This window comes from Myotis myotis, unplaced genomic scaffold (genome assembly GCF_014108235.1).
Source record: "Myotis myotis isolate mMyoMyo1 unplaced genomic scaffold, mMyoMyo1.p scaffold_m19_p_7, whole genome shotgun sequence".
NCBI lineage: Eukaryota > Metazoa > Chordata > Mammalia > Chiroptera > Vespertilionidae > Myotis > Myotis myotis.
In genome coordinates, this window is record NW_023416379.1 from 7,081,482 (window position 1) to 7,103,742 (window position 22,261).

General features: G+C 45.7%; 1 protein-coding gene and 1 long non-coding RNA gene across 6 annotated transcripts in view; both read left to right on the plus strand.

Annotated features, from left to right (window-relative positions):
* CNKSR3 (CNKSR family member 3) overlaps positions 1-6,674 on the plus strand; it is a 76,731-nt gene extending 70,057 nt beyond the window's left edge. For 4 of the 5 annotated variants that reach the window (XM_036316675.1, XM_036316676.1, XM_036316673.1 and 1 more), the window contains 3 exons: positions 1,567-1,775; positions 2,264-2,353; positions 5,375-6,674. In XM_036316675.1, coding sequence (XP_036172568.1) covers positions 1,567-1,775; positions 2,264-2,353; positions 5,375-5,673 — 598 coding nt within the window. In that variant the 3' untranslated portion in view covers positions 5,674-6,674. Of the gene's footprint in view, positions 1-1,566; positions 1,776-2,263; positions 2,354-2,860; positions 3,125-5,374 lie in introns of those variants that run through there. The other variant, XM_036316677.1, reaches the window with a different exon arrangement.
* Positions 6,675-14,681: 8,007 nt separating this feature from the next.
* On the plus strand, positions 14,682-20,559 carry LOC118659948. The gene is made up of 2 exons (XR_004968758.1): positions 14,682-19,606; positions 19,851-20,559. It is a non-coding gene; the product is annotated as an uncharacterized LOC118659948 (long non-coding RNA).
* The last annotated feature ends 1,702 nt before the right edge of the window (positions 20,560-22,261 follow it).

Here is a 22,261-nt window from a genome sequence, read left to right on the forward strand (position 1 = left end):
CATTTACTTAGTGTCAGGCCTGGGTTACCATTTGCACAAAACAGATGTAGTTCCTGCCCCCCCACCCCCAAACAACTGCCAATGGCTCAGTCAGCTGTTCTAGAATCAATTGAGAAATATGTAATTATGCTATAATATTTCCTAAGACAAAGTTTGGGTTGAACTTAGGGTGATGTTTTACTTTATATTAGAGTTTTTCACTTATTTCTTTCTTCTTTTTTTTTTTTTGTAAGCTGAACTATTTGCTTCCATAGTATTTGCTCCTGGCACAAAGAAGAATTAATGTCATTTTCCTCTTCTTTGAGTCTTGGTTTGCCTAGAACATATTATAGCATATAGAGCAGTCGCCGTAGGTGATCAGGGCTTTCTGGTTGGGAGATAGGACTCTTCCTTATAGACAAAGACTGGAGTCATGTGGCCATGGGATCCTATGTGTGTTTAGAGCAACAGGCAGTTGCCTTTGCATATGCAAAACACAGGAGTGTCACTGATGGTCAGTGTGTGGGCTGTTGAAACTGTAGGAAGGACACCCCCCCTCTAACTCCCAACCCTGAGTGTTCTTGTCTGGTTCTCAGTGACTGGTCACAGGGCAGTGGTAACACAGAGGGCGATGTATATAGTGAGCAGGAAGAGGAGCTAGGGCTTTTAATTTACTTGGGGAGGCACATATGCGTGCGTGCTCCCCCTCCCCCAACACATGTCATTAACGAAGGATATTTTCTGAGGCATGAAGAATGCAAATGGTTATAGAGAATGAGTGGTGAGTCATGGAAGCTTTGTGAATGGGAAGTTCTAGTCCAGGTTGAAAAGTGTGGAAGGAGACAGATTCATGGGGGAAGGGGCACACAGGCAGCTGGCTCACGGGGGACACCGCCCTGGCTAGGCTGATCCTCGGACGGTTTTGGACCCAGTTGATTCTGTATTTTGTCTGGTACTTTTTTACAGGGATCACCTAGTGGGATTTACTAAAGGCAAAACATGTAACCAGCTGGTCACTTGGACACATGAAAATTAATTTCAACTTTTAGTATAAGCTGACATTTAGAATGAAGTTGCAATCGAAGATCCAGCGGTTGCCAGTTCCCGTACTTGGTTCAGGAAATAGACACTCTCCACTGGGGGGCTATAAAGGGCCCTTTGTGTTTTTTTGACATAATTTTCAAATCTAACAGCTCCATTCACAGCAAGTGTCTTTTTACCTGGATCTTGGCAAAGACACTGCGCTGGGCATGAGAGAAAGGGCTCCACAGGTCCCACCTGAACCCGAGATTCCTGTAGTGAGTGGTGACCCAGTGATAGGACAGGTGTTCACGGAAGCCGGAGCCCTCTTTCCAAAGGTACATGTGTACCGTTTGAGCACATATGAAAAACATGTATTTTCCCTTATTTAAATAGGAGGATCATGATATTTGCCTTTATTGAATAGGGCCTCTATGTATTTGAGAAACAACTGGGATTGAAAAAGCCACGCTTTTCCCCCAGTGGGAAGGAGGTTGGCACCTCCTATGGGCGCCTCCTGTAAGCGGCTCTTTGTAAGCCAGTGCATGACCTCCCACTGCCTCGCAGGAACGAGAACGGGAGTTTCATTTACGGAGGCCTCAGCAAGTGTAAACGGCCGGCGCCTGGCCCCAAGGGCTCCGAGTCCCCGAATTCCTTCTTGGACCAGGAGAGCAGGAGACGGAGGTTCACCATTGCCGACTCCGATCAGTTGCCTGGGTATTCGGTTGAAACCAACATTCTGCCCACAAAAATGAGGCAGAAAACCCCGTCGTACGGTAAGTGTCTGAGTGTGTGTTTGGTGCTGCTGTTCTCTTCCCCAGCCCCCTCCTTGTTAGGGACGGCTGGCTGGATTTGGCAGGCGCTGAGGGGAATCTGAGGAAAGCATAAACATCAATGTAATTCGAAGTATGAGTCCTTTATTCCTTCCTCCAAAGCGCAGCCTTGTTGAGTCATCGCTCCGCTTGGCATCAAAGCCTGGTGGGTGAGATCACGTTCCAGTTTTAAATTTCAGAGCTTGGGTTTTAGCTGCGGAGTGGCTCCGCTGTGCGCACCCACAGCCTCAAGTTCAGCGCCCCCTGTCCCCAGGGCTCGCTGCGGAAATTCGATGCTTTCAGTTATTGTCCTTACTTTAAAATATGTGACTGCTTCCGCTTAAGTGAGTGTGATCCTGCAGGGGTGGCGGTCTAGAATACAATGAAGGGGGTGATGATTCTCTGAGCCACCCAGTCACCCACTGTCACCTTGCTCCCTCCCACCCCCACAGGCAAGCCCCGGCCTTTGTCCATGCCTGCGGACGGGAGCTGGATGGGGATCGTGGACCCTTTCGCCAGACCTCGCAGTCATGGGAAGAAAGGTAAGTTTAAGCAAATCACCTCAAATCAGGAATCAGAAGACCCAGGCCTGGATCTCAGTCCTGTTCCTAAATGTTCTGGGATAACTGGATAGAGGACTTCGCCTTTCTGAGCCGCATTGTCTTATCTATGAAGTCAGGAATGCGGAAGACCTCAGACCCCACATATTTCTAGAATGGCAGAATAATGCAGTCCTATTAGTGCTTGTAAATCTCCTCCTTAGCAGTGTGCATTTTGAAAAGGCTGCAGACATTAATGGTCCGTTTTCTAAACAAGTAGAAATAAATTATTCATTATGTAATCTCATCCTAAATTTTATGATTATTGGAGTCTGTTTGATTTTTCATGAACAAACATGGATTCCCCCCCTGCCCGCCCAAATCCTTCTTGTGTTAGAGGGTACTTACGGTTAGAAAAGCAATTTGTGTTTAGTCCTCCCTATGGGCAGTTACTGGTTGTTGCACTGGTCTTGAGAAAAAGGTCTATAAATATTCTTATTTTTTTTCCAGTTATATTGGAGTATGTCGGCACTGGCGGGGCGTTCTAACATTGCTTTTGCAGTGCTAAAACAAAGCAGGTGGCAGGTTGAAGTCCACAAGCTTTAGATGGCGAAGGGAAGGAGAAAAACATTCTGAAAGCCCAACTCTCACAGTAATTGACCCCTGACATCTCCCTGGGACTTGGCACCGTTTGTCACCGGAGCACCCGCATCACCTGGGTTATGCTAACGTGGAAAAGGCAGAAGACACCTGTCTGACGTCCAGGGCACCTCCAGTTACAGGGAAAGTTTGTGGAGCGGTCAGCAGGTGGCAGGCTGTCCTTTGTTTAGATTTTAAAATGTCAACATCTTTCCTGCTGGTCTCAGCCTTTGAAGCTCAGATGTGGCCTTTTATTGCCTTTACGTCCTGAGAGATGGGGTGAGAGGCGGGGCGGGGAGTGTGAAATCAGTAAATGGAAAACCTCCCTGACCCCCTGTCCCCACTCCCGCATTTTTCTTGTATGATCATGTTAGAATGAAAGGTACAAATAACAGCTTTATTGCGCTGGGACTCACATACACCACCATGCTCACCCTGGGGCGGGGGCATCTGAGTGCTCTTCAGGGTGGTCCTAGTGTTGTGTGGCCGTCACCATCTCTAATTCCAGCACATTTACCCTCTGGAAAAGCAGCCCTAGGCCTGTGGGCAGCCACGCCGCATTCCTTCCTCCCTCAGCCCCTGGCAACCACTCATCTACGTTCTGTCTCTGCATTTGCTCATTCTGGACGTTTCATATCAAACGACTCATATGTGGCTTTTTGACAACGGGCACTTTTTTATAGTAACTTTTGCCTTTTGATTACAAATGCAAATCAATTACTGGAAGAACATCTCGAAGGTGCTCACCTGCATCATGAAACTCAGCATCAGGCTGCTTCCCCCAACCGAGGAACCATCAGGTGCAGGTGTCGTGTCTCTTCCAGCTGTCTTCATAGATACAATTATACACTTGGGAAAAGCGTGCAGGGTGGGAGGCAGAGATGTTCACTAACACTATGGAAGCTGAATATTATCTGGAACATTTTTAATAGCTGCATTAGTATTCCATCTCATGGCTATCACACCTATTTATTTAGTATTTGTTGGACATCTAGGTTACTTCTGTTCTTATTTATTCCCCACCCCCATCGTAAACAATGCTTCAGGTAGCACCCTTGTACGGAGATCTTTGCATGTTTTTAGAGGTGGAATTTTATGGTCAAAAGAATGCCAAGTGGCCTGCGTTGTAGGTTTCTATTCAGTTTCATAATCACCCGTCACCAATCCCAGGGGTTCTCCTAGGGTGGGATCAGTCTTTCTGCTGGGAACTGTCCCGAGTAGCAGAGCATTAAAATGTTTTGGATTCCCTCCATGAATGGTGAACAGTGCCCGCCCTTCATTCAGGTGACAGCTATTAATGTGAAAGAAAAACAACAAGACATTCAAACCCGTGCAGAATTTTTGTGAGTTTATTTGAGCCAAACTCTTGACAGTTGCCGGGAAGCAGTATCTCAATGAATGGGGATAGTGCTCTGGAGAATGGCGGGTTTTCCTGTGTTTTTATACATTGCAAGCAAAGGAGGGACGTAGGTGGGTCACATGAAATCCATCGGTGATAGACTAGAGAGGCGGCAGAAAGCAAAGAGAGGGGGCAGGGGGAGGGGTCCTCTGGGATTGGATGAAAAGTAAAATGATAGACACATACTTAGGTGGGTGCAGGAAGAATGAACATGATAACAGTGAAGGAATTTGTGGTATCTGTCCTGGCGCCCAGCACATTCAGTTGTGCCCCAAGGGGTCCAGAAAACGGGAGGTTATAAGTCACCCAGACATTTCAAGGGTATGTTATCATAGACAGATAGGCTCAGTTAAGGTAGAGGTTGACCTTGTCAGTGAAGATACCAGCCTAGGACGTAACTATCCGCCACAACTGCTTTCAGTTAAAGTTTAATTTCAGACCCTCCTTTGTGGTTACTTTAGGCCTCTGAGTTTGCAAGACCGCCATGCAGGCCTCCCCTGAGCTTGTCAGGTTTGCATGTGGTCCCTTTCGTCCACACATCCAAAGGCACCCCCATTTTTTTGAATGCTCCTTAGGGGCGCTCTAGCATAGGAAGCCTGTTCTGGGAGCATGTGCTATGTGCTGCAAGCATCGTGGAAGGACGATGGGGAAGGAGCATGGCGTTAGCAGCTTTCTCTCTTGGTTTCAAGTGAAGTCATGAAAACCCTCACCCTGGTAACGGAGGGCGGGCTCTCTGTCTCTGCTCTGCCCACCTGTCACCTCTCAGGTGGGAAAGCAGCCCAAACGATGATGGCCCTCGGCCATTTCTACTTTCCACACCCCCAGGGGGTGGGCCTGGCCGTCAGCGGGGCCTCCTAGCCCATCCCTGGGGGAGGGCAGGCTGTGGTACCCGCCATCAAAGGGCATCAGAAGGTTGAGCGGGCTTTGGGCCCAAGTAGGCGGTGCACGGTCATTTTAATGGACTTGTGGTCTTTGTCTGACAACAGGTGAGGATGCCCTGTGCCGGTATTTCAGTAACGAACGGATCCCGCCGATCATCGAAGAAAGCGCCTCTCCCCCCTACCGGTTCTCCAGGCCCCCCACGGAGCGGCAGCTGGTCCGAGGCGCGGACTACATCCGGGGCAGCAGGGGCTACCTCGGCTCGGATCTCCATAGCAGCGCCACCATCCCGTTCCAGGAGGAAGGGACCAAAAAGAAACCCGCCTCGTCGGGGGCCAAGGCCCCGGCCCCGGAACCGTCCCTGCTGGTCAGCTGGCTCACGCGCCTGAAGCTGTTGACTCACTGAGCCCTGCCCGCGGGGAGGCCCCCTCCCGCTCACAAGTGCCTTCCTTCCTAGCGGGCCGCCGATCTGACTTTCATGCACAGTATTATGTAGACACCTTTTGCAGATTCTTTTGTGTGTGGTTTTTTTTTTGGAACATTGTGTGCCCCCCTTGTCGGATGGTGGAAGTAAGCGGGTGGGAACCGATCCAGAGGCCCTGGGCGCCGGCTGGTGGAGGCGGAGGGAAGAGATGGGGAGAGATGGCTTTTCTGGCCTCAGACACTCTACAACCCAGCCCGCACCTCTGCCGGGATTGGGGCAGACGGGAGGACCGGGGGCATTGCTGGTTTGGGGCGGGACATAGTCGGTGGCCATTGCCGCACAGATGTATTGGTTTGTGGTCCAGCTTCTCCGCCCGAGACAGCCAGTGGCGAGAACGCTTTGGTTTTGCTTGTGCAAGCGCCGGAGCAGCGTTGCCTGGCCATCCCATGACTCGGCAGTGTCTGCCGCGGAGCAGGGGTGCGCAGGCAGACGGGCCACACCGGCTTCACCGCCTGCTCATCCCAGTCTCAGTTCAGGGCGATGAACACAGAAACACACGGAGAGAGGGCTGGTCACACACAAAGCCCTTCTGTAAGGCCCCGAGGGTGTCCTGTTATATGTTATCGTCTTTGAGAGAAGAGAAGCTATAAGATTTGCTGATAGCCAAAGTCTCCTTAAGGAAAACGAAGCAGCAGGACTTCAGTTTGTGGAAGAGACGTCAGTTCGCAGTGTGGCCTGTTCAGTGTCTATCTTCCAGAGGAGAACGAACGGACCGCCCTTCAGTCGGCCATGTTTTGCCGATTAGAAAAACCTCGGCGAGTGTCACGGTCACAAATTTTCAAGTAGCATCAGGTATTTTGGAAAAGTGTGTCTGGGTATTAACTCTTGTGTAAGCTGAATGTATAATATTTTGTTAGAATGGAAAAGTACTATCTTGTTAATTTAAGCGTTTTAAATACAGTTGTATATTTTTCCTACTCGTAGTCACACTGAGTGGAAGTATTTCTGTTTTGCGCCATGCACAAAGCTAACAAAAAAGAGAGTTTGGGGTCGTTTCCGATTTACAAGTGGCTGTTGCGACCACGGGTGCTCCTGTTAAAAAGGAAAATGAACCCTCCCAAGAATTTGGGATTTTCTGACTTAGAAATGGGGGTGTTGAGGAGGCCTGTGTGAAGTCACATGACATTTGGGGAATTTTCTCAGGTATTGGTAGGCAGAGCTGGTATCCTCCAGCCAGAAATCCACCCCCCACCATATCCCTGAATGGTTTACTTTGCCAAACTTCCTGAAACTCAGTGACTTGGAGGTTCCCTGGAGTTAGTGAACATCTTCCCTTTAAAATGGTCTTGGTGGGTGAGGGAAGAACAGCCCTCACCGATTAGAGGGATTGGAATCAATCGGGCGGCCCTGCCAGCCTCCCAGGGTTTCCTGGGGGATGGGGAGGGGTTTGGCAAACCAAGGCCAGGAGAGGCTGGGAGTGTGATTCACCGGCAGCTTCTCGGCACACTGTGAGGGCCAAGCCTGGGGGCAGAGGTCTGCTCAAGGGCCCGGTGACCAGGAGGGAGCTGTGGGAAAGCCTTGCCCATGCCACTGTGAGTGTGAGCTGGCGTCGGGCCCAGAAAGGGGGGTGGGAACACTTCCGCTCACTCCCTGGGTGTAGGGGCAGACTCTTAGCATTGCAGTGCAGCTCAGTAATGAGTAAAATAGATGAGTGAGACGGCGCGGGGGTCTTCGCTGGAGATGCGCCCCTTTTCTGTGGAGAAAATGCCGCTTGCGATCTCTTGACCGTTCTTGAAATGAACTTGCAGAAGTCAGTCTGAGTTAGGCCGTGCCCAGCTTAGATGGCTGCAGCAGATGTGTTTCAGACTGGCCCCTGGGGGCCCAAGGGAAGGCCAGGGAAGTTTCTGGGTTCTCTACACTCGGTCAGCCTCTGCAGATTCATTTTTATTTTCACTTGGGGTTTTCTCCTGAATTGTGTTTAAGAGATAGATGGCTGCTTTAAAAAGTTTGTATGTGTCTCTACTGTGGAGATATATAAGCAATAGTTTAATACTAACGTCTTAGCAACGAATGGAAACTGCTAACCTCAATAGTAACCCGGGTTTATGGTGGACAGGTGTTAACATATGAAGATGCAGAATGACCCTTTTTGACATGATACTTTAAAATAGTGATTTTTTTCAAAATACTACCAAACCAAATTCAACACATGCATCTTTGTATAAAAAATATTTATAATATCACCGCAATCATTAAATAAAAATCAAAGACGATAAAACCTGTCTTTGCACATAAAAGCATCACCCTATTTAATATTCTGAAATGAAATTAGCAGGCACTATAACTGGCCTCTATACACACCCATCCATTTAATGTCCTAACTTAAATATAAACGTAGGAAACATTTATAATGCAATAATCATTTTAATACGTAAATGTTCAAATGCAGTTATGTTACAAGGGGCAGTGAAATCATGAAAACAAGGGGCATGCTTGGATCTATACGTAAAATCCCCAGGGACGTGGCGTCTGCAGACGCTGACCAGTACAGGCCTGCTGTGCTGGCAGCTCAGTACCAGGAACAGATTGACGTCAGCAGTGATTTTCTAAGATGTGGCCAATTCTTGCTAAAGCTCTAGACAAAACAGAAGTCTACAGTAGCGACACCCACTGAGTGCTTCCTGGTGGCTGTTCTAAGTCCTCACAGCTTTATCAGGTGGGTGCCATGGGCTTTCCCCTTTTACCTGCCAAGAGTTACCCAATGGCACCCACCTGATAACAGGTGAGCTGGCGTAAACTCTGAAGCGATCTAGTGCTGGTCCTTGCTCACATTCTCGTTGCTATTCAGGCTTCCCTCATCATACAGAATATTCTGATTACGTTCCTGAAAAACCCAACACATACTAAAACGGGGCTAAGAATTCCCTGTGTGTTTATAGATAAAATCAGATTATAGCCCCCAATAAGTCTAAGCTGGGTTTCCGACCACATCAATATTTGGGGGGGGGGGAGGCAATTGAACATTGTGCTGATGGGGGACCGGTCTTTGTTGTGAGGGTCTAACCCCCAGGGCCGGTGCAGTACCCATGCTACATTGGTCACGCAGCTCGTGGCTCTGGCCATACTGTGTGGCGAGTCAAGCTTAGTAGGACCATAGCACATGTTTGGTGATACCTTAAAGGGACTTACAAATAGATTTTATAACCTGAAAGGTATGGGATTCAAAAAACTATTAATCTTATTACAAAATTCTCGGTTTTGTGTTAGGGGTTTATTTATTCTGGGTCAGAATTATTGCTGGAAGTGTGCCAGTTGGACAAAACTTTAACAAAAGTGAGGTTCAACGTAAGTAAAGGAAAAAGAAATAACATTGAGTTCAGATTTGCCACAGGGCCGTGTAGTTCTCGTGTCAGGGATGCGAAGTCTGTCCTGAACAGTGTCTGTGTGTGTGTAGAAGAGAATTTCTTCTTACTACAAAATTCCTTCTGCAATCTGGCCTATGGCTCACTGATTTGGAGAGAGGAGAGAGAAGATTTTTGTCGATAATCGAAAATAATGTCCCTGGGCCAGGAGGCTGTCATGCAATCTTGCAGAACCTTAGGGGCACCTACTCTGCTCCCCTTTCATAGAAATGCACATGGTGTCGGGTTATTAGGAACTGAATTCTGGTTGTGGTGATCATTTCTAGGCCTCTTCTAAAATTTCATGGCAGTGTTTGGGAAGCTCATCTCCTGAGTCGCTCATCTGTTTATGCATGCTGCCAACTTGCAACAGACCTCAGGGCTTAAACGTGTGAGGCGACCACGGCAGAGGTGGGTTTCCATCCTACGTTCTCTTCTGGGGCGCACCAACCTCTCGCGTCACTGCTCCAAGGAAGACAGCTTGCAGCCTGAGGGTTCCTGCTGGGCTCACAGCTAAGGATCGCACACACCCTCCTTTACTGAGCTGCTGATTTCTCTGAAAAGCTGTGAAACGGAAGCTGTGGGGGGCAATGAAGATGTACACCTCAAAGGGATTTTAAGAAGAAGAGATACAGCCCTCCTGAAATCCCGGCAGCCCAGGATATGAAGATTCTCATTTTCTCTCCCCTGTCCTGGAGCAGAGGTTTCTGCAGGGATTAGAAGAGAAAACATTGAGGGGGAAATCATTTCCTCTTGTTTTTTCCATTGACTAGACCCGTGGTCGGCAAACCGCGGCTCGCGAGCCACACGCGGCTCTTTGGCCCCCTGAGTGTGGCTCCTCCTAAGCCTTAGGAGTTCCCTAATTAAGTTAGTAACAATGTACTTACCTATATAGTTTAAGTTTAAAAAATTTGGCTCTCAAAAGAAATTTTAATTGTTGTACTGTTGATATTTGGTTCTGTTGACTAATGAGTTTGCCGACCACTAGACTAGACCAATTATCAGGGACTTACTTTATGACAACTGTATTTTCAGGGTGACAAAGGCTGGATTTTATGAAATTCCTTCACCATGTTAACAGATCTTGGTCTGAACATTTTGATTAATCTTAACCATGAAAGAACTTTAATATTAAGTAATATTGTCTTTGAAGTAAAAAGTTATCCTTTTTCTTTGTGGGGACTGGGCTCTATTTTCATATCTATATATATAAAAGCCCAGTGACCATTACAGTGGAATAACCAGAATGACCATCGCTATGACATGCACTGACCACCAGGGGGCAGACACTCAACACAGGAGCTTCCCCCTGGTGGTCAGTACGCTCCCACAGCGGGAGACTTGCTCAGCCAGAAGCCAGGCTCATGGTTAGCGAGCACAGTGGCAGTGGCAGAAGCCTCCCCTGACTCCGCAGCAGTGCTAAGGAGCGGCAAGCCAAGCAGTAAGGAGCAAGCAGGCAGGTGGTAAGGAGCGAGCAGGCGGGCGGTTAGGAGGGAGGGTCCTGGATTGTGAGAGGGATGTCCAACTGCTGGTTTAGGCCCGACCAGCAGCTGGACATCCCTGAGGGGTCCCGGATTGCAAGAGGGTGCAGAGTGGGCTGAGGGACCCCCCTTATGCCTCTAATTATATATATATATATATATATATATATATATATATATATATACACACACACACACACACACACACACACACACACATACATATATACTTATATATATACATACATACAGCCGAGGCCATGCCAGGATAAGAGTGGATGGATTTCAGGAATTAGGATCAACGTAGAAGTCTGATTTTTAGAATTAGTCTTGGAGAAGTTAGAAGCAGTTGCGGGCTCGGCTTTTGAAGTCTGGCAATGCAGCTGTCCCACTCTACCACTGACAAGCTCTGGGGCTTGAAGCCAGTTACTTATCTCTGCCCCCCAGTTATCCATGTAATGGGGATAATAATAGCATCTACTTCATAGGCTCATAGGATTAAAGGAGTTAATGTCTGTAAGGCCCTTCGTGTAGTTGAGCACACAGCACTTAATAGATGCTGATTATAGGTGTGGTGTTTATGCCTCTCCACCGCTGGAGAATACGGCATTCAGAACCGCTCAACAGGGAATGTGTTCATTCCCTTGTCCCTAACCAGCAAAACAATGCCATTGTCAGGCTGTCAGAACCCTGCTATGTGTTCTGTGGCCTGGAAGGGTGGATTTTACAAATCTGAGTTACTCAGAAACTAGGGCTGAGTCAGAACTCAAGAAGCCATATTAAGTTTATGATTGGACATACTCGGAATAATAGAGTATTATTTTAAAGTTGGCTTGATTGATCATTAGTGTGTTTCCTCTCTTTAATCACCCCAACTTTCTTCAGCAAAATGATGTAGGAAAACCAGGGACATCATTTTCCCCATCTTCTAAGTGGCTGAATGACTTTCGCCTCTCATCCACAGTTAAAGTGGTACTCCCAAACTTACTTCTGTTTCATCTATAATAATAAAAGTGTAACATGCTAATTAGACAGACCTTCCAGATGAAGCAGGGGCTGCAGCCACAGGATCAAAGGAGGGATCCAGGCAGCCACCACAGCTGCAAAGGCCTACTTTTGCATGAATTTCGTGAAAAGGAATCATGTAGGATGGTATTTCTTTTGAAGTTCTCATGAAAAAGAACTCTGACATAAATATAAAACAAGTGGATTGTGCTGCCTTTGTGGAAGCTGAGTAAGACTGTCCTTGGAGATGCCTCCCCCAACATATGCTTTGGTGGGTCCAGGGAGAAATATAGAGAGAAGCTCTGAGAGGGACAAAAGGAACTGGAAAATGGTTGTTAGGCTCAGCTTTGATTTGTTTGATTGAGTTTTGCCTGACTTTCAACCATCTGGGCGTGTGCAGTGTATGAGCCAGGCTGTGAGCACACAAACCAACAGGTGCCTCGCTAATACAGATAAGCAGTCATGAATGTTGTTTCTGGACAGACTTTCATGAACAGAGTCGGGTTCTGGTTGCCCGTGCGTTGAGGTGTATTTATCTGTTCCATGGGAATAGGGTGGAGCTGTGGCTGCACTTTCTAAGGTGGATTTCCCAGCCCCTTCCCGGCTGGAGCTCTTGTGTTTGCCTCCCTCCTCTGTTAGGTGGAACCATACAAACATGTGCATATTCAGCCGCAGTAAAATAAAAGCCTATCCAATCAGCAGTCCATATACTATACTTCAACCCAGCAGATCACAAATGCCAGGAGATCCCATTCTTTCTTCCTTCTTTCTGACAAAACTCAGTTCTGTTCTGTATCTTGGGTCCCAGTTGCATTTTGTACTAATTGTCTCCCTCCCTGGACCTCTCACCTTCACTTCCCTGAACACCTGATGGTAACCCCCACATGTGATTGTCCTCATCTGTTTATTTCCCAGGAAATAGCCTGTTTTATTCCAGGAGAAAGGGAAGACAATTGTGGATTGACTGAACTGGCATTTTATATTATTTGTGCTTGTGGCGATGCCAAGGATAGACATTCAGAACAAATGAGGAATTTTGAAAAAAAAAATACAAAAAAACTAGAACCCAATTTTTGGAGAAGAAAATAAGTAAACCAAGGTTTGCTTGATTTAATTTGCTTCCGCTTTTGCTCTTGGGCCATTAACTAAGTGGAAGAACATTCAAGGTCATGTGTTTAGAGGACTTTTTACTTGGAAGTGCCCCCTTTCGGCTTCTCATTGAAGGAAGTCCACTGAAGCCTGCTTAGAGTGTATTCTATTCCACGATGTTAACTGAATTATAATCTTTAGACGATATAAAACACAAATGCCAGGGTACAAGATTTGGTTTGTGTGTTAGTTTTAACTGACACACAAAAGAGGTCATTTTGCTAATGCTCTTCCTTACACCCCTTACTTGGCACTTAGTTCTGTTATCTTAAATCCTAAGGATGGACTCATCTTTCTATGTCCCATCGCCTACGTCAGCGGTCGCCAACCTTTCGGACCTCACGGACCACCAATGGTCCGCAGACCACCGGTTGGTGACCGCTGACCTAGGTGACTCTCAAGGTCATCCCCATGAGGCTCTCCTTGACTCTACTCTGGGAAAAATTAATCTCCTATTGTTTCCTATTAATCTCCTATTAATTAATCTCCTATTGTTCTCATAATCCAAGCTGGAGAGGCAAACATTGCATTGATTTATCCTGTTAGTTAGATGTTTGCCTCTCCAGCTTGGATTATGAGCCTTTCTAAAGCGTTTCTGTATAGCTCACATGGTCAGTAGAGCAAATATTATTGAAGTCACTAGATGGTAAAATTAATGACTGTACAGTCTGAAAAAAAATTAGAAAAATATATTAAAGCTTTCTGTGGAAAAAAAAAAAGACTTTATATTAACGGATTTCCCCCCCAGACGACTACATATAGAATTTCATTGCATTGGCTCTCATTCTAAAGAAAAACATTATACCAGGTGTCAGAACTCAATCCTATTTATAGGAAGAATAAACCTTGGCCATCAACAACAGCTTCTCTGGTTACAGGATTACAGTAACTGCTGGGAATGTAAGCACTTTCAGAAGTCTACAGAGGACTCATTTAAGACTTACACAGCCAGTTTCCAATTAGGCATAGAAAAAGTAACAGTGGGGCGGAGGGGTGAAGACTTTCTACACATTTAGACACGATGGAGGACCATTCCAGTTGTGTGATGTTTGGTGGAAGGAGAGTAATTTGTACCTGAGAAAACCAAGTGCCTAAATACTGAGGCTATTGACTAAATGGTGAAAGAGTGCTAAGCACCCTCATCCCAAGGGGGTGCGTGATGGAACCATTGGGAATATTGTTGCTGTGTTTTTGAGACAACAAACCGATACCGTCAGAGACTTGAGAGCCTGGTTTTAAAAGAATGTTGGCCTTTGCTAACTGCTAAGTTGTCCTTTGCTCACCTGAGTCTGTGGGCTTCTCCTTTGTTGATGTATAAACACAAGCAGAGATCCGGCTGCCCCGGGCACCCTGCACTCCAAACACATGACAGGTAGCAGGAGATGTTGGACTACGAAAAAGAGAGAGGAAAAGGGAGAAACATCAGATGATTAAATAAAGAAGCTCCTTTGGAAATTGCGGTTAATGATGAGGACACTTACTGGACCTCTTTACGGTTGTTTTTTCCTGATGAATGCATCCGGGGACTTTTATCAAAAGCACTCTTGCAGAATTAACTAGAAATGTGAACTACACTGACTGCATGGGAGATGGGATTGAACCCTGTCCTTGGCAGTGGAATACGTGGTGCACATACGACAATACTCTGCTGCTGTCGTGTCTCCTTGTGCGGGTAGCACTGGTCCTGACCTTCCCAGACTCCCCTGCTGCTCTGCGTGCCTTTCTTCCTCTTGCCTTTTTGCTTTTTCTTTTTTAAATTCTTTATTATTGAAAGTATTACATATATCTCCTTTTCCCCCCATTGACTTCTCCCAGCCTGCTCCCACCTCTCAGCACAGGCCCTCACCCCCGCTACTGTCTGCGTCCATGGGTTATGCGTATATGCACGCATACAAGTCCTTTGGTTGATCCCTTACATCCCACCTCTCCCCTACCCCTCCCCCCCATCCCCAGCCTTCCCTCTGTGGTTTGATAGTCTGTTCGATGCTTCTATGTCTCTTGCTTTCTCACGTTTGCTCTGACTTAAGGCCTCTTGCTCTGCTCTTTTCCTTTGTCTTCTCCTGATGCAGCTCAAACCCCAGTCACCCAGTTCCCCAGATTTGCTCTCTATGCCAATCCTTCTCCCACCCTTTGGTTCCTGCGCCAGGAGAAGATGCAGCATAATTATCTGGCAATTGGAGGACAAACAACAAATAGTCCAGCCCATGCAGCTCCACAGACGTCCTCTCAATGGGCTCTCCTTTGATCAGCGTGGGCAGATGAAAACACATTTGCCAAGGAGACGAAGAACAGAGTTGGGCAGTTATCTGATGGCTTTTCTAGTTCAGGAAGGAACAGCTGTCCTTTGTTGAGAATTCTACTGCTTCTTTGTTTTCTGTTCATGGATTTCTGCTCTTTTATTTCCTCCTTCCTTTTCTTTCCTTTGGATTGATTCTGTGTGTGTGTGTGTGTGTGTGTGTGTGTGTGTGTGTGTGTGTGTATTTAGACTTATACTAGGCTCATGCTGTAACAACCCCCATAGCTCAGTGATATAACACAGTAAGAGTTACATTTTCTTTATGCAGCAAAGTCCCGTGTGTATGTTCCTGACTGGGCAACGCACTGTGACAGCCGTCCTCCAGCTAGTGACCCAGGGACTCAGGACACTCCTTCCTTATGGTTTCTCCAACTTGAGGCGGCAGGCTTACCCTGGCATTATCCATCTGGCCGAATGGAGTGTAGGACATGGGAAAGTGAGACGGTAGAACAGAGTGGGCCTAGAAAGGACCGTCATGGCACCTTAATTGCAAGCGAGGTTGGGAAAGGGGTATGGATGGGACTGATGGTCTCTGCTATGTGCCTTTATTTTTTAAATGAAAATGCTTATTGTTTTCTTTTAAAAAATTTCAAATGCAGTTAACATTCAATATTATTTTATCTTAGTGTCTGGTGTACAGCATAATGGTTAGACATTTGTATAGTTTACGAAGTGATCCCCCAGTAATTCTGGTACTGACCTGGCACCACACGTAGTTATCACAATATTTTTGATTATATCTACCATATTTTTAAGTGGATACTTAGCTTATTAACATACTTTTCTTTTTTAACATTAACACATAGACTACAAATTTCCCTTAAAACATTACTTTTGCTGTATTTCACAAGGCTTGATATACAGTGTTTTCATTATCCTTCAATTCCAACTAATTTTTAAATTCCATTATGATGTATTCTTTGGTCCATGCCTCATTTCAAAGTTTATTTGTTTTTATGACTTCGGGGTAGGGGAGGATTTCTCACACAAGACAATAAGAGGGCCCACTGTAAAAGAAAAGGCTGACAAATTCAACTACATTAAAGTTAAGAACTGTTCGTCAAAAGACACTGTAAAGATAATTTTAAAAAGGCTACAGATTGAGAATAGAGGACAAATCAGTACTAAAATGAGCCAAAAGCATTTCACCAAAGGGAAAGAAATGGCCCATATGCCCGTGGAAAGATACTCGTTAGTCACCATGGGAATCTAAATCAAAATCACAGGGAGACATGCTCCTATACTTAGTGGACTGGCAAAAATGCAGTAACTGAAGAATACTAGGAGGAAGTGCTAGGAGGGCCAATGGGATGTCATATGCATTGCTCATATGAAATAACATTGAATATTCATATATCATAGGACGCAGCAGTTTCGCTCCTGGGTATGTATTCTGGAGGATAAAACGACTTGAGAGGTAAATGCTCAATTGTAGGAAACTGATCCCTTATAGGATGGTCTCCCAGAAAAGGAGTTGGGCTCCCGCAGAGCTCCATGGAAATTGCCTATGACCCCTTATTAGGGTAATAAATTCTGATTGAATGCGAGGCTTAGATCTTATTTTTCCAGGGCTACCTGTGGGAGGGGAGAGCTGGTTGTTCCCTCACTGTGGATGCTAATGAAGCGAATCGTGCTGCTCTTGGCAGTGTCACTCAGCTGCAAACTGGTCATCTGCTGGTCACGCGAGGGGAGGGCCTGGGTCTTCCTTAATCTTGCAGCGTGAAGGCCCCACAAGGCGTAAGGACTCTCTCCTGGATTCTGACTTTGGGCTCTGGTAGACCTTTGTCTACTGCTGAGATGAGATGACCGGGACCTCCGTTTCCTCTGCTGCCTTTTTTCCTGGGTGTCCCCAACAAATGGTCTCTAGGTGGCCTATTTGTGCAGCCTGCCCATCCGCCTTTGTTTGCACACCACAGCCTCATGTCCATCAACAAAATACCGTATCCATTGTGGTTTATTCTTACAGTGGAATAATCTGCAGCAAGTGCAAAGGGATGAATTATGGTTGTTCACAGCAAAGAGCTGAATTTCATTAACATAGTGTTGTGTGACAAAAGTACCAGAATTCAACTTACAGTATAACGCTCTTCATAACTTTCTAAAACAGGAAACATTGAAGAAAATATTAGTGCCACACCCTGTAAGTAACAAATGGAGAAAAAGGGAATGATAATGACCAAGTTCAGGATCTTGGTTCCATTGGGTGGGATGGCAAGAGGCCGGGAAAGGAAGGGACCTACAGGTGGATGAATGGATGTAACAAACTGTCATATTAGCTAGATCTTGCTGGAGTCAAGGATAAAAGTATTGGTGCTTTACTTGGGAGATAAACACCCAGGGCGACTGAAGAGAGAAAAAAGATGTGAAGCAATACAAAGTGTGATGGGATGAACTGTGTCCCGCCTACCCTCACTCCTCTCGAATTGACATGGTGAAGTCCTAACCTGTTACCTGGGAATGCGGTCATATTTGGAGGTGAGGCCTTTAAAGAAGAAATGAGGTCTTCGGGATGGGCCTAGTTCATATGACTGGCGTCCTTACAAGCGGACACTTGGACACAGGCATGTGTGTGGACACGTGAAGGTCCAGGGAGAAGACAGCCCTCTGCAAGCCAAGGAGAGAAGCCTCAGAAAAAACTAACCCTGCCGACGCCTTGACCTGACTTCTCGTCTCCGGAGCTGTGAGGATGTTCATTCCTGCTGTTTGAGCCCCCGCGCGTGGTCCTTTGTTGGGGCAGCCTGAGCAGATCAGGCACAAAGTGACGCACAGCCTTATTGGCCTCCACTTCCACGAGCCACAAGGAGACACAGTGGACGGTTATGTCCTGCTCAGTGGGGCTTCTCTGGAAAGCTGTACAGAGGGAGGATGAAGAGGGAATTTATCCCCTGGGGCTGCCCATCTCCGCTGTGCCCATGGGAAGTTAAAGTCCTCGTGCTTTCATGGGGTGTCACTTCCCCTCTTTGGTGGCTGCTCAAGTTGTTAGAGCCCATGCCATATAGTGTGACCTTTCACCTGAGTCCATGAAGGGCAGGGGGAGCGAGAACCTGGGTGCATAGGGGGTTGGCCTGGCTGCAGGATGGTCCATCGAGGGGAACCCTGACCCTGATCAGCCCTGACTGGGGAACCAGTAGCCCAGGTGACTTGGTCAGTTGTGGGGCGAGGCTGAGGCAGAGCAAGTGGTGAGGGTGAAAAACCTGGGGGATGCTGAGCAGATGGGAGGAGGTGCATGAGATTCATGATGGGCCAGTTACTAATATTCTAGCTCTTGGTTAGGATACCGGGTTTATAGGTATTTGTTTTATTATGTTTAAAACAAACAAACAAACAAACAAACAAACAAACATAAAAGAAGGACAAGCATGACCTGGTGGTGATGATGATGGTGATGATGATGCTTAAAGAATCAAAAATTCAATTGTGATTCATTCAATTCTGGGTTCCTGAGTTTGTTTGTTTTTCTACCAAAGAGAATAGCAGCTGCTTTTCAATTCTGAGAACCCCTTACTCTTCCTTACCTCCAGGGCATCAATTGGTTATTTTGAAAAGCTCATTTAAACACGTTTGGGGAGAGAATCAAATATCCTGTAAAAATTCAACAATTACTACTCAAACCAGCTTTATTCATAAGCTATTATTTCAGAGATTAACAAAATAATGTACAATACATTTGACTATAGAAAACTTTCTTTTCAAATCAGGCCTAATAAAATAATTGCAAACGTGTGTTTTTAATTTCCAAGGCCTGCCAGTTTTTTGTGTTTTGTTAAGAGCAGAATCATTGCATATGCATGTTTATATCCACTGTGTCTTACTCACATGGCTACAACATACATCAGTCTGTGTTTATCATGGACCCTGAACTTGACAAGCATTCTTGCTTTTCTAACATTCCTTTCCTATTGCCTCAGTAAATAATGTTCCCAGTAAAGCACCTTTCTTTCATTTTCTTTGCAGCAGAGCCTATGTTATTTTCTTAGTTATGGAACGTTGTGCACCCAGTGGTTGGCCTTCCTTTTCTCGTGTGGTTTACTTTTCAGTTGGAAAAGTGTGAATGAAATGCGTGATGCATTGATATGGTGGCTGACAATGTCAGTCACGCACAGCGCTGCAGGAAGCAGATGGCATCCTCCAAAGGGATCACGGATGAGAGTCTCATGAACGGGTAATTTACAAAAGTGCCGGCAGATGCAGAGAATCCACAAGGGATGGAGAAGCATCACAGGATGAGCAAGAAGGACTGAAGATTCGTGGAGGGAGAAGTTCCTGTAGCCCAGTGAGGATGTGGTAGTGGGAGAGGGGTGGGGACACCCATTAAGAGCCATGATCTTTGGTAGAAGATCACACCAATGGCCCGAGGAGGAAGGGAGGGAGGACGAGAGAGAGAGGACAATGCGTGCCTGACCCTTCTCTCTTTCTGCCGCTACCCCCTCAATTGGCAGGACCCAGCCAGAAACAAGAGAGCAGGAAAGTGTCCATGGAGAGCACTTCCCAAAGCAGGGGTTGTGGTGGTGGAGGAGTGACAAGCACATCTGAAGAGACAAACAGAAAACATCTGGCACAGTGACAGAACAATTGCTACAATGGTAAGCACATTTTAAATCATTGTTTTTCAAAGGGAGTAAAGGACCTTACTCTCCATGTTTTGATCATTGCCATACAGGGTGGGGCAAAAGTAGGTTTATAGTTATTCATGTGACACATAATACAATAATTAATAAATAATAATAATACAAGAATAAACTCTGTTTCACATACTCACAACCGTAAACCTACTTTTGCCTCACCCTGTGTTTGTTCAGACTTTCCTTTTTTCCTTTAAAATTTTAGGTTTTGATGACTTAGTCCCATTGGAAAAGTGAAGAGCTGCCCAGGCAAAGTTGCCTTTGCCCCTCAGGGGACAACTGTCATCATTTTTTATTCTAGGGACTGACAGGCGGAAGGGTGCTGTAGGAACGTGAGCCCCTTGTTAAGAAACAGGGGTGAGGGCTAATACTTTTGTATGAACCTTTACATTTATGCAATCCAGGCATGATTTAAAATCGCTTTTAGCTGTAAGGTTTTAAGGTTGTTAATCCATAATGTAGGAAGATGTCTTTAGCAAATACTGTCTGATCTCACTTAGATATGGAATCTTAAAAAACAAACACCACAAAACTGCTCATAGATACAAAGACCAGATTGGTGGTTTCCAGAGGTGGGAGTGGGGGTGGGTGAAGTGGGTGAAGGGAGTCAAAAGGTGCAAACTTCCAGTTATAAATAATAATTATAATACTGTAGTGTGTATTTGATAGTTGCTAGGACAGGAGATCTTAAAAGTTTTCATCACAAGAAAATAATGTATCTATCTATGTATGGTGATGGGTATTAACTAGACTTATTGTGGTAATGACTTCCCAATTCATACAAATGTGGAACCATAATGTCGTATGCCTGAAACTAATGTAGTGTTTTATGTCAATTAAAAGAAGAAAGATGTCTTTAGGAAATTTAACTATTTCAAAATGGAATAAACTAAGTGCTCTACTTTATAAAATGAGCTGCTTTTGCATTGTGTCTTGTTCTTTTTAAAAAATTCTGAGTGTGTTGAGGAATAAATAAGAGAAGAAGAAGGGAAGTTGATGCATATAAATAGAAAACTTCAGTGAGTCTTTTGTTTGGATGGGGAAGGATCCCTTGTTTCTTCTTCAGGGAAAGAAGAAAGTCTCTAGGATGTATGTCAGCTCACAGCGTCCATTTGAAAAAGCTGTTGCTTCTGCCACTGCTGCTCTCCTTTCCTGGGAAGGTTGTCCTTTTTTGTCCCCAGGACAGACACGCCCCTTCTGCATGAATCACCAGGGGCTGAGATTTGCTTCTGTTGCTTATACCATGCTAGAGGCCCAGTGCTCAAAATTCGTGCAAGAGTAGGCCTTCCTTCCCCCGGCTGCTGGCACCAGTTTCCCTCTGGCACCTGGGACCCAGGCTTCCATCGCAGCCCCGGCTTCATCCGGAAGGACGTTCGGTCTAATTAGCATATTACGCTTTTATTATTATAGATAACTGCAACATCTACAGGATAGAGGGTCTAAAATATGGAGTTAATGTTTGAGCAGGCTCACAATACATGTTGAGTAGATTTGGGAAAGAATTAGACAGAATGAGACTCTGAATATGTAAGATTTGGAGAGAGAAATATCCCTAGAACCAGGTACTTGCCCTCTAAAGATATACTTTTCCCAGAAAGTGGGGAGATAGAATAGAAAGAGTAAGGAAGAGGCCTCCTGGTTCAAATCTTGTATCACTAAGTTTTATGTTTTATTAAAAGTTTATGTAACAGTGGAAAATTGTAACCCACCCATCATTCTTTTGACACTGTCTCTGTAAATGCTGACTGTGACTAATATGTAGCTTGTAGATAAACAGCATGTCTGTATAAGAACCCTAGGAACTAACTTCAGAAGGTACAGATGCCGACCTTCAGTCACCCCAGTTCTGGAAGATTTGCTGACCTTCTACTGTAGAACCAGCATGACAAAGACCAGGATAATGCACAGCAGACCACCACTGGACCAGTTTGGAGGTCCTATTCAAATGGAGTGTGCAGTCCTGGAACTCCCCTCCCCTCAATTTCTTTATTCTCCTTTGCCTTTCCCTCCTTATAAGATTTTCTGCCTGCACTGAGATGTTGAGATGGGCTCTGCAACAAGAGTCCCCCATCTCCTCAGGTGACTGGCACTTGAATAAACCTCTTTCCCCTTTCACCAGCCATCTATCCAGAGTTTGGTTTTTGTAGCAACAGGCAGCAGAACATGGGTTTCAGTTACACGGATAAAGGGGAAGGGGTGCCATGAAAATCCACCCCTAGACCTAAGGGGTTTCCCACACTGAGCAGAGAGCTGCCTGCTCCTGGAGGGCTGGATCTTCGCTTTCATATCTCCTGGAAGCCTAGAAAAATGTCTGGCACTTTCTGGTGAGAGATTCAGTCATAATTATCTCGTGAATTTGATTATTCAAGAGAAGGAGAGGGCTTAGAAAATATTACTTGGTGATGTTGATGAACCTTGTGGAAAAATTCACCCGTTCTTCAGGTGTTTGGCAACTAAACAAAGTTTTACTGTATATAAATATTTTTAAACCACTGCTTTGTTGAACTTTCCCAGATTTTTGGCTTGCTAACCCAGCAATGACAAGGCTAGCATTGTTTTATAATTAGACATATGGCTTTCTACCTCCTTAGAAGATTGTAAGGAAATTCCAGACAC